The 13,842-nt window shown below is 38.5% G+C and overlaps 1 protein-coding gene and 1 long non-coding RNA gene across 2 annotated transcripts in view; one reads left to right on the plus strand and one right to left on the minus strand.

Moving 5' to 3' along the window:
• The window catches only part of LOC129765680 (zinc finger protein 709-like), a 67,738-nt gene that overhangs the window by 45,700 nt on the left and 8,196 nt on the right, over positions 1 to 13,842 (plus strand). The window contains exons 17-25 of the mRNA XM_055766091.1: positions 506 to 936; positions 1,071 to 1,154; positions 1,210 to 1,293; positions 1,353 to 1,436; positions 1,644 to 1,727; positions 2,425 to 2,508; positions 2,564 to 2,647; positions 2,699 to 2,782; positions 2,837 to 2,920. Of these exons, the coding sequence (XP_055622066.1) occupies positions 506 to 936; positions 1,071 to 1,154; positions 1,210 to 1,293; positions 1,353 to 1,436; positions 1,644 to 1,727; positions 2,425 to 2,508; positions 2,564 to 2,647; positions 2,699 to 2,782; positions 2,837 to 2,920 (1,103 nt within the window). The remainder of the gene's footprint in view (positions 1 to 505; positions 937 to 1,070; positions 1,155 to 1,209; positions 1,294 to 1,352; positions 1,437 to 1,643; positions 1,728 to 2,424; positions 2,509 to 2,563; positions 2,648 to 2,698; positions 2,783 to 2,836; positions 2,921 to 13,842) is intronic.
• On the minus strand, positions 9,273 to 13,457 carry LOC129771731 (uncharacterized). The gene is made up of 3 exons (XR_008742468.1): positions 12,466 to 13,457; positions 11,076 to 12,408; positions 9,273 to 11,013 (listed from the first exon to the last, which is right to left on the minus strand). It is a non-coding gene; the product is annotated as an uncharacterized LOC129771731 (long non-coding RNA).

The following is a 13,842-nucleotide window of genomic DNA, read 5'->3' on the forward strand; positions in this document are numbered from 1 at the left end:
CGTCAAAAAATATAATCGTTGGTGGCAATATAGATGCCGGTAGCCGTTGAAGGGTTAAAATAGAATTTGAAAAAGAGGATTAAAATTTCAAAGCCACTTTTTCGAAACTGTCACTTTCGAGTTAGGCCCTATTGAAATGTTGCTCTAGAATTTTGCTTTTTCTCTGCGGTTATTCCCGTTGCTCTTATTTCTTTGCTATTATTTCTTGTTACGATGCAAAGAATACTTTGTTTTGTTTCTGAAATATAAAAAAAGTTTTAGCATTTCTACGTTGTTATTGGACAGTTTTGAACATTGAATTTATTCGGATAGATAAAATCTTGCTGAAACAGTGAAATGCCATTTGTTAGCAACAATTTGTAAGTTTATTTCCATAATGATTAAGAAATCGAGGAAAACGCATCATTGCAAGCCGCGTTTGTTATTCGTATGCGTATCGTAATCGTATATTTTGATTTGATTGTTGTAAATGATGTTGATGTTCGAACATATTTCATTTCTACAGTGACCAATGCAGTTTCTGCTCTGCTTTATGCAATGAGAAATTTCATTACGTGCTAGTCCCCGCCAATCTTCGAAAGCAGAAATTAAAAATTATCCTGCAGAAATTGAGCGTTTTCACTTCCCAGTTAACCAGTTATCCTACGTGCAAAAAATGCCACCAACAGTTCATAACCATCCACAACATTCCCAAGAGCTGCTTCCAATTTTTGCCCAGCGTTGAACCGACTGCCATCAAGATGGAGCCAGAGTTAATGATTGATGACCACAAGCTGTCGAGTAATGATAACATTTTCGAGACAGTCCCAATTGAACGGGAAGCCGAAACTCAAGTCAAGGAACAAAATGGAGAGCTGTTCTCCATCAGAGGAATGGACGAAGCAGACGACAGTACGTTATTGATTCCGGTTGCAATAACAAATACACAAAGAAAAGGTGATTTGGATGCTTCGCAAAAGGAAGCTCGTCATAATTATAAGAAAGGCTTTGCAGACAAAAGTTTGATAAGACCACATACTGTTCCAAATTGGTGAAAATTTCTGTAAATATTGACTGATAATCTATTTCAGAAGAGAAACCATTCAAATGTGACAAATGCGAAAAAACATTTCGCTCAAAATTCAGACTCAAAGCGCACTTCCGAATTCATACAGGTTAGTTAAAAAAAATCAATTCACTAAATCATTCAGCAGGATCGTTCATTTACAGGTGAACGTCCCTATTCTTGTCCACATTGTTCGAGGGCGTTTATCAATAGTTCAAATCTCAAACTACACATTCGATCTCATACGGGTTGGTAAAGAGAGTTTTTCCCCTACAATGAATCATTTAACAGAGTCATGCCTTTGCAGGTGAACGTCCCTTTACTTGTGTCCACTGTCAGAAGACGTTTAAGGATTCGTCAAATCTCAAACTGCACATCCGAATACATACGGGTTGGTAAAAAATAGAAGGGTTGTGCCCGAGACATGATCGCACAGTTGACGTAGAAATACATAACGCTATTTGTTGCATACTGCTTCCCGTGAAGCGACCAATATTTAGTGTTTCAATTTGCAGACCCAATATCTTCTGGCAATAGTGATCCAACGTCAAAAGTTCTTCATTACAATGATCCATTCAGCAGAGTTATTTCTTTGCAGGTGAACGTCCCTATTCTTGTCCCCATTGTCAGAAGGCGTTTACGGATCATACAAAACTCAAACTGCACATTCGAATACATACAGGTTGGTCAAATGGGTACTTACGTATGAGCGTCACCGGAGCCGAAATTCAATAGATAACATTTTTATTTTTCGCACAGTTGTTTTTTATTTTGTTGTTGCCTTTCCTTGCACTGTTTTGTTATTTTCTAGTGCTACGAAAATGCGTATTTGGGGTTTGATATTTACATATGAACGCCACCGGAGCATCACACATATTTCATAGCAAAAATTAACCGAGCAAACGCATTCCGTCGGACCAAACTGACGGATCGTCTCTTATGTTTCAAACTAAGCGGGCAAGCGGTGGGACACAGGTTTGCTTGAGAGAGAGAGACCGTCGCTTCCGACGGCGGTCGACTGGAATCGCGCCCCCTCGGCGGCTTGGGGCCGCCTCAGTTCCTTATACTCGTTAGATGGAGACTCCCTCACCAGAACATTGATCCTAGAATAAATTTCATTGCGAAAAAATAAATTCATAATGAATATTGCGTACACGTTCATACGTAAATAACGCTAATCCCAAATACACATTTTCGTAACACTGAAAAATAATAAAACACTACAAACAAAAAAACAACAACAATACAGAAGATAAATGAGTGCCCGTGCGAACAATAAAATTGCTATCTATTGAATTTCGGCTCCGGTGAGGCTAATACGTGAGTACCGCTAAATGGTTTACAATTATAAAATCTTCAGCAGACACACTCTTTTGCAGATGAACGTCCCTATTCTTGTCCTCATTGTCCAAAAATGTTTAAGGATTCTTCAGGGCTGCGGATCCACAATCGAACTCATACTGGTTGGTTAATAGAATACTATTGAATAAACCTTTAAGCAGGATCATTCATTTGCAGATGAACGCCGCTTTTCTTGTCCACATTGTCCGAAGGCGTTCAAACGTACTACGGATCTCACGCAGCATATTCGAACTCATACTGGTTGGTCAAAAAATCGCTACAATGAACCATTTAGTAGTCATTTCTTTGCAGGTGAACGTCCCCATTCTTGTCCACATTGTCATAAAACTTTTGGGCACAGATCTAGTCTCGCACAGCACATCCGAACTCATACTGGTTAGTAAAATATGTTTTACCGCAATAAACCATTTTGCGATCATTTCTTTGCAGGTGAGCTTCCCTACTCTTGTCCGCATTGCCCAAAAGCGTTCTGCAAGCCTTTGATGCTGCAATTTCATATTCAAACTCATACGGGTTAGTGTAAAATTGTATAATACAGTGGCGTAGCGTGAATGGGTGGCACCCGGGCCGGATTGCTTGGGTGACGCTCCCTCAATCAACCCGTGTCTTGATACTTTGACTTGACAACAAAGACTTGATACAAATTGTCTGGTCACATCGTCAAAGTCAATAGAGTTAGCAAATTCGTTTTCATTTCACCATTAATATTGAGCGATTTTGATTTTCTTCTATAAAAACTTTCATTCGACTCTAGCCGGGAAAAATGCCAATTAAAAGATCAACAAATGAATAGTTCCTGAAGTGAACTCAGGAATAGAGAAATTTGACCGAATATCATGGGTTGTTTATATCGGCTCCGGCTCCGGCTTTCGGCTACAGTACACGTGGCGAAATTAACAGCCCTATACGAAGCTATCTTTTTCGTGATGCATGTGCAAACATTCCTATGGAGCAGCTAGCGCGAAGACGGGAGGTGGCTTAAATGTAAGGCGCTGCTCCTAAACCATATCCCTGCCGTAACCAATCCGCGTCGTTTAAAATCAACCGCTCGCCACAACAATCCAGAGACTGACATTAAAACTCAATATCCAACTCATTCTCGAGAGATCGTAAAGTCCTTGTGTACCTCTTTAATATTTTTGATATCTCTCATTTATATTATACAGAAGAGAGGAGAGTGCTTTCGGTTGACACTTCCGATTCACAATCTCATTCCCGTCTTCGTTCCAAATCCGACACCAACCTTCCGCCAAACTCATCCATCATTTTTTCCTCGAACGAACAGCCAGACCGAAGGTCGAAACAGCAAATCTTGCAATCAATTGGCCACGTTTGTGGATGAATATAGCTGCTCGGAACTTATTGCCTTCGCAACGCAGCACCCTTTATATATGGACAAATGAAAAATTCTCACATCGGCGACTAATGTACGTAATGAGGAGAACAAACGATGAGAGTTGTCTGCACTGTTCTGCCACCATCGAGACAATCCCCTCTATTCTACGCGGCGAATGACGTGAGATGGCTCAAGTCACGGTGTTTCCAAAGGCGAATGGGATGACTATAGTTTGTCACTAGGTGAGATTTGAAGTTGTGTCCTCATATGTTGTCGACTTCGGAATCAAATAGGAGCTAAAAAGTAAGGTGGCTTCCAGAATAAAGCGAGGAAGTTTGCCATCTCACCTCATTCGCCGCGCGGAATAAAGGGGAATACAATACAATCCCATTTATTCCGCGCGGCGAATGACGTGATATAGTAAATTTTCTCTCTTTATTGTGGAAACTTCCTTACTTTTCAACTCTTATTTCATACCTGAGCCGATAACATATGAGGACACGACTTCAAATCTCACCCAAGTGACAATCTATAGTCACGCAATTCGCCTGCAGGAATACCGTGACTTGAGGCATCTCATGTCACTCGCCGCGCGGAATCAAGGGGAATTTTTGGGTGCCCTAGAGTACGGGCTGCGTACGATCTACCACAACAAAAGCTGCTAGTGATAACTGGCAGGCGACGCGTTCTCTGTTCAGATAATTTTCTCCGGCCCTCACTGGAAGGGGATAGCAGCGAATGAGAGAACACCAATATTGAAATTATTGTTGACCTTCACCTTCATTGATATATGTAATGATAGGATAGATATTAATGAACTAAAATTTAATTTTGATCCCGGAGATTAAATATTGTATTATGTAAATAATTTTAACTAATCATACAAACGACAAATTATGAAAAAAAATCTTAGAGGCGAGTGAGAGGTTCATTTCTAGGTGAGCGAAAATATGACTCGGTGTTCATTTAAGTATTTGTCAATTCATTTTCGTTTTTTTGACGTAGAACTACGTCTTTCATTAAGGGTGCCAAATCAGAAAACAGGTCACGTTTTTACGAAATAAAATGCTGTGAACGGATTGTGGTGATTTACATACCAAACGAATCGGAAATTCCCTAAGATTTGTTTGATATGCTATATGTTTGATATACATTACAATCCCATAGTCTGTATTAGGTTTAAATTGATGAAAATTGGAAGCATTCCCATTTCCTCATACATTTGTTCTGTTCATTTGTCCATCCCGAACAGAGCTGTCAATAACGAGTAACTTATTGACGAGTAACGAAGGGGAAAACGTAGGATGTTCACTCCGTGAACAAAGGAGAAAAAGAAGAACGAAGGGGAATATTTGCCTAGAGTATAAACGGTTGATCTCGCTGAGGCAAACTTTCATTCTTCGTGAGGAAATCGACTGAACAACATCGTTGCTGGGCGTCCTGGACGGCGAGGGATCGAATGCTTTTCTCAAGGTAGTGGGGGTGGAAGAGTAATATGATGGATAAAGTAAAGTTTTTCAAGGGCCTTTTTGAAGGATAGAGACGAATGAACTGAAGAAGTTTAAAGTCTTTCTAATTCAACAAGCAAGGAAAGAAGGCAAACGTACAGTCTCGTTCTGTATTCAAGGCAATTAATTGTTTCACGACATCATAAGTCTTCGTTCGGATTCGGATTGAGCTGTGGACGCGACCAAATTACTCACTCTCTGATGTCTTTGACATTGCAAGCATTGCATCAAACTGATGCCATTGCATAAAGGTTCTGAACTACACAATTGTGTGGAGAATGATTAAGCTAGGCTATCGTCAGCTCAGAAAGACAATAAATGTTCTGGAATTTTGTCATTTGGTGGTCATTTTGGTTTTGCATGACGGTATGAAAACTCTCTCCACAAAGGATGACGGCTAAGCTAATCTAGACTGGCAATATCAACAGAAAGGGCTCGACATTTGTGTGCGTACGTGTATGCTTCATAACCCGTTCTTGAAAAACTGTAGATGGGTTATACCTATGATATAACTGCAAGGTTGACGTAGGACTACCGTTGGCTTAGTAATCATTTGTGTTTTTTCAATTAACAATAATCGCACTTCGAATGCTCCTCATTGTGTACGATATCGTTCGATGGTGCGTATCAGATAAAAGAGACCGAAGTGGTACGAGATATGATGAAAACCGCCCTATGTGATACTAGACGAGATGCCTCCTATGTTATGTATGGATGAAATATAGAAAAAAAAACTCATCAATGTAATATAAGATAATTACCAATACCGAATGGAAAAGGTAATTTTCTTTTATAATTTTTACTCTGAGTGTTTATTCAACCCAATGCGAATTTTAATTGAACTAACAACAACTGATACTATATGTAGAGCATATGGAAAATCACTTTTTCTAATATTTCTTCACTTTTCCAATTTTTCCCGCCGTATAAACTTTCCTTGGGTGAAAACGAACACAACAAAACAGACAGCTTAAACCAAACGATCCGTTCTCGAGCGGGAACACACCTTGGTTTTTCTTTGTGAAAATTGAATTAAATCGTTTCAAATATCAAGTCATTTTTAACACAACTGCTACCATATACAACGTTATACTTACACTTGTGCTAAATTTTTCACAATACACGATCGGTCATTGATGTTAAATTTCACGAAGCAACCAACATTAAAGTTCCAAATTTAAATTTTATTTGCTAGAATTAATCGTATCACTCACCTTACTTGCAATATATAAATGCCGACTTTCATGTATTTACAATGTCGATTTCCCCCAGGCAGCTTGATTTTGATGTCTCTGTTAGGTAATACATTTCGGTAGGAACAAAAGCTGCCCCTACTTTTTTGCTTGGTTTTGATGTCTCTGTTAGGAACCAGCCGCATGCTTCGTCAATTTCGACCAATCAGAAGTGGTATTTCCGTTAGGATAGGGGTTGAGATTTTTCAATTGTTCGATAGTTAGTTTCATGACATATATTATTTTATTCAATATAAAAAATTATTATGGAGTTCTGAAATCGATTGACGTAAAAATTTCATCAATCCATCATGAAATGACTAAGCAATAAGCGTTTGAAATTGGACAATTTTCCCGATGTGCTAGATTTTCGACTTTCAATTTGTATCCCAATATGTTCCCGAAAGACGTAATTGAACGTCAAAAACATTTCAAGGCGACCAAACTGGTGGAATGGTTATTTCAAAATTTTCGTAGCATTATAAAATAATATCCGCAGTTATAAACAAGCGACTTGAATTAAACTACAGCGTAGTTCTACGTCAACGATGCGATCGTGTCTTGAACACAATCTTTTATAATTTTTGTTTACATGACTTCGCTCGGGCATTCCGTTCAGTTTTTTGAGTATGCGTTTTAAATCTAGTGAAACGGCCGCACTTGATCATTTTGAATTTGTTTTTCCATCCCAGAAATCGCTGCTTTTTGTGATCAATTGCTTTTTTTTTATCCCTACAATTTATAAGGCTCATTTAGCAATTCAGCTCTAACAGAGCCGAATTCATTCGTGTACATTTTTTATCCTAAGATAACTTTTGTTGTATACTACACTGTTACCATTTTGAGGCGTAAGAGTATCGCTATTTATCGATAAACATTTGTTTTTATCTATAACACAGTAGTCGTCAGACGTAAGAGAATTCCTATTCTATCGATGCACAACACATGTCGCCTTTTTCGGCGTAAGAATATTGCTATTGTTCGAATGTTCACAGTTGGGCTGTTCACAGCGGGACTGTTGATATGAGGCTTCCTTTGTTGGGTTATAGTTGGGGATAGATCCAATTACCGATGCAGCAGACCGAAAATGTGAGCGGTAAGGGATTGGGATTACCTTCACATGATGATTGTTGCGTGGACATAGTAGCTAGAATAACACACAAAGATGGTCAGTTAAGGGGTCCTGAGTTATCAGCTCATGATCGTTCGTTTAGCAGCGGACACGTAACCAATTAGGCTACGAGGACCCCCAATCAATTGCTTTGACCTGATAACATTTTCGTGTTGCAGCTTTTAATAAGCAATCCATCAAGGCAAGAAACTTGCATTCGTGTTTTATTTATAGAACTTGAGCAGCTTTGCATTTTGGTTGGCCGATGACGATAATGAAGCGCATGCAGCCATCGTGCGAATGAAATGTCAGATGATCAGAGATCGTAGACCCAAAGCGCGTAGAAGTATATCCTAAGGTGGGCCAACTTGCTAAAACCACTCTTCAGCCATCTTGGAAGTCTACTGTGTTTTGTTTGTAAACAAAACACAATACGCTAGTGCCGAAGATCGTTCCTGATCAGTCTGTCTCTTTCACGCTTCAAGCAAATAAATCCCCTTCTGCTTTCTTCCGTACTGTTTTCATATACCGCTCCCCTAACCAACTTAGTGACGAAACGGCCTCACCTAGTACCATAGACCCGTCTTGCGTAGACCTATGAGTGAAAGTAAAATGTTCTGTTATATTGGAAAATAAATATAAGATATCATTAATTACCCTCTCGGTTAACGGCTTTGTTTAGCGATAAGAAGTTAACTATAGCTTCTTCACAGGCCTCATTTTTAAGAATCAAAATCATCATGTTTGTTTTTCATTTGAAGTTGGCCCAAGCCTGTAGTAATGAAATATAGGGTAGATAGGTGCAATATGACCAGGCGGGGTGAAATGGGCCACCCTTCGTTTTGGCTCGTTATTGATTCCCGTTCTGGTAGGGGGAATTTTTCGTCAAAGAACTGGCAATATCAACAGAAAGGGCTCGACATTTGTGTGCGTACGTGTATGCTTCATAACCCGTTCTTGAAAAACTGTAGATGGGTTATACCTATGATATAACTGCAAGGTTGACGTAGGACTACCGTTGGCTTAGTAATCATTTGTGTTTTTTCAATTAACAATAATCGCACTTCGAATGCTCCTCATTGTGTACGATATCGTTCGATGGTGCGTATCAGATAAAAGAGACCGAAGTGGTACGAGATATGATGAAAACCGCCCTATGTGATACTAGACGAGATGCCTCCTATGTTATGTATGGATGAAATATAGAAAAAAAAACTCATCAATGTAATATAAGATAATTACCAATACCGAATGGAAAAGGTAATTTTCTTTTATAATTTTTACTCTGAGTGTTTATTCAACCCAATGCGAATTTTAATTGAACTAACAACAACTGATACTATATGTAGAGCATATGGAAAATCACTTTTTCTAATATTTCTTCACTTTTCCAATTTTTCCCGCCGTATAAACTTTCCTTGGGTGAAAACGAACACAACAAAACAGACAGCTTAAACCAAACGATCCGTTCTCGAGCGGGAACACACCTTGGTTTTTCTTTGTGAAAATTGAATTAAATCGTTTCAAATATCAAGTCATTTTTAACACAACTGCTACCATATACAACGTTATACTTACACTTGTGCTAAATTTTTCACAATACACGATCGGTCATTGATGTTAAATTTCACGAAGCAACCAACATTAAAGTTCCAAATTTAAATTTTATTTGCTAGAATTAATCGTATCACTCACCTTACTTGCAATATATAAATGCCGACTTTCATGTATTTACAATGTCGATTTCCCCCAGGCAGCTTGATTTTGATGTCTCTGTTAGGTAATACATTTCGGTAGGAACAAAAGCTGCCCCTACTTTTTTGCTTGGTTTTGATGTCTCTGTTAGGAACCAGCCGCATGCTTCGTCAATTTCGACCAATCAGAAGTGGTATTTCCGTTAGGATAGGGGTTGAGATTTTTCAATTGTTCGATAGTTAGTTTCATGACATATATTATTTTATTCAATATAAAAAATTATTATGGAGTTCTGAAATCGATTGACGTAAAAATTTCATCAATCCATCATGAAATGACTAAGCAATAAGCGTTTGAAATTGGACAATTTTCCCGATGTGCTAGATTTTCGACTTTCAATTTGTATCCCAATATGTTCCCGAAAGACGTAATTGAACGTCAAAAACATTTCAAGGCGACCAAACTGGTGGAATGGTTATTTCAAAATTTTCGTAGCATTATAAAATAATATCCGCAGTTATAAACAAGCGACTTGAATTAAACTACAGCGTAGTTCTACGTCAACGATGCGATCGTGTCTTGAACACAATCTTTTATAATTTTTGTTTACATGACTTCGCTCGGGCATTCCGTTCAGTTTTTTGAGTATGCGTTTTAAATCTAGTGAAACGGCCGCACTTGATCATTTTGAATTTGTTTTTCCATCCCAGAAATCGCTGCTTTTTGTGATCAATTGCTTTTTTTTTATCCCTACAATTTATAAGGCTCATTTAGCAATTCAGCTCTAACAGAGCCGAATTCATTCGTGTACATTTTTTATCCTAAGATAACTTTTGTTGTATACTACACTGTTACCATTTTGAGGCGTAAGAGTATCGCTATTTATCGATAAACATTTGTTTTTATCTATAACACAGTAGTCGTCAGACGTAAGAGAATTCCTATTCTATCGATGCACAACACATGTCGCCTTTTTCGGCGTAAGAATATTGCTATTGTTCGAATGTTCACAGTTGGGCTGTTCACAGCGGGACTGTTGATATGAGGCTTCCTTTGTTGGGTTATAGTTGGGGATAGATCCAATTACCGATGCAGCAGACCGAAAATGTGAGCGGTAAGGGATTGGGATTACCTTCACATGATGATTGTTGCGTGGACATAGTAGCTAGAATAACACACAAAGATGGTCAGTTAAGGGGTCCTGAGTTATCAGCTCATGATCGTTCGTTTAGCAGCGGACACGTAACCAATTAGGCTACGAGGACCCCCAATCAATTGCTTTGACCTGATAACATTTTCGTGTTGCAGCTTTTAATAAGCAATCCATCAAGGCAAGAAACTTGCATTCGTGTTTTATTTATAGAACTTGAGCAGCTTTGCATTTTGGTTGGCCGATGACGATAATGAAGCGCATGCAGCCATCGTGCGAATGAAATGTCAGATGATCAGAGATCGTAGACCCAAAGCGCGTAGAAGTATATCCTAAGGTGGGCCAACTTGCTAAAACCACTCTTCAGCCATCTTGGAAGTCTACTGTGTTTTGTTTGTAAACAAAACACAATACGCTAGTGCCGAAGATCGTTCCTGATCAGTCTGTCTCTTTCACGCTTCAAGCAAATAAATCCCCTTCTGCTTTCTTCCGTACTGTTTTCATATACCGCTCCCCTAACCAACTTAGTGACGAAACGGCCTCACCTAGTACCATAGACCCGTCTTGCGTAGACCTATGAGTGAAAGTAAAATGTTCTGTTATATTGGAAAATAAATATAAGATATCATTAATTACCCTCTCGGTTAACGGCTTTGTTTAGCGATAAGAAGTTAACTATAGCTTCTTCACAGGCCTCATTTTTAAGAATCAAAATCATCATGTTTGTTTTTCATTTGAAGTTGGCCCAAGCCTGTAGTAATGAAATATAGGGTAGATAGGTGCAATATGACCAGGCGGGGTGAAATGGGCCACCCTTCGTTTTGGCTCGTTATTGATTCCCGTTCTGGTAGGGGGAATTTTTCGTCAAAGAAATTTGCTCCGACTTGCACTGTGGTCACGCGTATTCTAGAGCTTGCCACTCAGAATGCACTCAAGGCGTGTTATTTGGCATAGAAATCTCAACCAAGTACTATTATAATTGACGTAAGTAATACTACGTTGAGACGGCGAAGTTCCTCTAGGAACGTTAGTGTCATTTAAGAGGAAGAAGTATCTCCTTGAAAACCTGGAAAACCGACTGATTATCAAGAAAAACATATAAAAAAGCAGTCAACAAAATAAGCTTTGTACGTTTCATACTGAAATTTATGACTCTGCTCTTTATATAAATTCGTATTGGCATTATTTCCGACAATTTTCACTGATTTAGTGCGCTGCTTCGTCTTTGCCGAATGGGCATACCTGCTTGGGGCAGTATGACCAGGTATTTTTCCAACATAAACTGTAAATGCAGCTGTCAAAATTTGTGAACATAGTTGAAAATAGATGTGGAATCATGATGCGGAAATACCAGAACATCCGATCGTAAAAAGTGGCCACAGACCAGCTTGTACGCGGCCATCTAAGCAGTGAAGAGTGGTATGTTAGTGCTACATGCAGTCTCCTTAGTGCGTTCTGTACCGCGAGAAACACTTAAACGTTATTTACGTTGTTCAGATATTTTGCAGCTCCAGCTGCTCGGATCATTTAGTAATGTTTTTACGACGAAGCAAGAGAACGAGCTCGTAGATTATATTCTTTTTTTGGAACAACGGTTCAATAGTTTTAAGACGAAAGAAATCTGGAAACTGACGTATAATTTGGTCGAAAGATATGTTATTTCTCACTCTTTCAATGGCCAAAAGCAATTAGCCTGAATAGGTTGGCTGGCTGGTCACCCACAACTCTCACTTCGGACACTAGAAGCAACCTCCACCGCCAGTACACAAGGATTTAATCGCGTTGCAGTCGAAAAAATCTTCGATTTACTGAATGACGTACAGCAAAAATACAACATTTCACCAGAAGGGCGAAAATTGATTTTGATGTGCTCGCTGCTTCAGCAAACTTAAAACCCTTTGCCACCGCAGGATTCTCCTCCATTCTTCGCACTAGCTCCTCGAATTGTTGTCGGATCGCCACGTGTAATCTACAATGCCGAAATTTATATTAATAATCATTTGATTGAGCAAAAATTCGCACTTACTTTTCAGCTTCCATTTTTTAAACGAGTCGACAGCAAATAAGGATACGATTTGAAATCTCGAAAAGTGACTGCTACACTCAAGTCATTCGCCGCAGGGAATACCGCAAAAGTTCATTGGTGTTCATTCGTTGTGTAAGCGTGCGAACGAAGCAGCAAACTCGGTTGCGCGAAGGAATCAACCTAAGACAAGACCAGACAACTGGCTTCTTACTCTTCTTCGTCGTCCAAAAACGAAGCCATGACATGAAGATGCCAGAGCTGCCAAATATTATAAAATATCGGATTTTTCAAATTTCTATTTTAATGAATCGTAACATTTGGTTGGTGCGAATTCAATGATTATTGCATATTTTCAAATAGACAATCTCAAAAATATGCTTTAAAAGGATAAAATAAGTCTTTTAAATACCCATATCTATAATATAATCGTTTCCAAAACAAATTTGGGATTTTTTTTAGCAAATAAATCTAATCTGACAACCGTTACAGCGTTATGCAGATTCTCATTGTCTGAACCAAAACATTCTATCTTATTATATGAGCAGGAATACAACCAAAACAACGTTAGGAAGCCATTTTATTCATACAAAACGTAATTCAAAAATAAAAATGAAGTGTAAAGCCCTTAATTGTGAGCGAAGGACGGATACTCATCCTGAGTATAAATTTTATCGGTTCCCTCAAGACAAAAATATTCGGAAAGAATGGATTCGATTTTGCGTGAACAGTGAATTAGAAGTTCCATTCTTTGAAATCAAATCAAGCACAAGAATATGTAGCGTAAGTATTAAAAACTAATTCTAAAACATATCCTAATACTAGTATATATACAGGCTCATTTTGTTGATGGGAAATACAATGAAAATGGAGTTACGAAAATTCCGACCTTAGCTGCATCCGCGAATGAGGAATGGGAAGAGATACAAAGTATTGAGAACAATTATGATTTGGTTGACGTATATGAAGGAGATAAACAACTACAGGAAGAAATATTTCGTTTGAAACATCAAATTTCCAAGCTGAAAAGGTAGTGTGTCAAAAAATATGTTATTTTCTAATATTTTATATTGATGTAACCGTTAATAGAATTGTAAAACAATGGAAGAAAAAATGCGGATATCTGACCTCGAGAATTCGTGGAAAACAACCCTTGAAGAAGCTTTTCAGAGAAGATCAAATTAAGCTATTAACAGGAGAGGTTAAAAAAGTGAAACGTTGGTCCAATGAAACGATTACGGAAAATTTACAAATTCGGTTTGCATGTCAAGGTGGATACGACAAGCTTATTCAAAAAGGCTTCCCGTTCCCATCCACGAGGACTCTACTACGCCAAATTGAAGGAGTTCGTTTCAGTCCTGGTATGTAATTATAATCATA

This window comes from Toxorhynchites rutilus, chromosome 2 (assembly GCF_029784135.1).
Source record: "Toxorhynchites rutilus septentrionalis strain SRP chromosome 2, ASM2978413v1, whole genome shotgun sequence".
NCBI classification, from domain to species: Eukaryota; Metazoa; Arthropoda; class Insecta; order Diptera; family Culicidae; genus Toxorhynchites; species Toxorhynchites rutilus.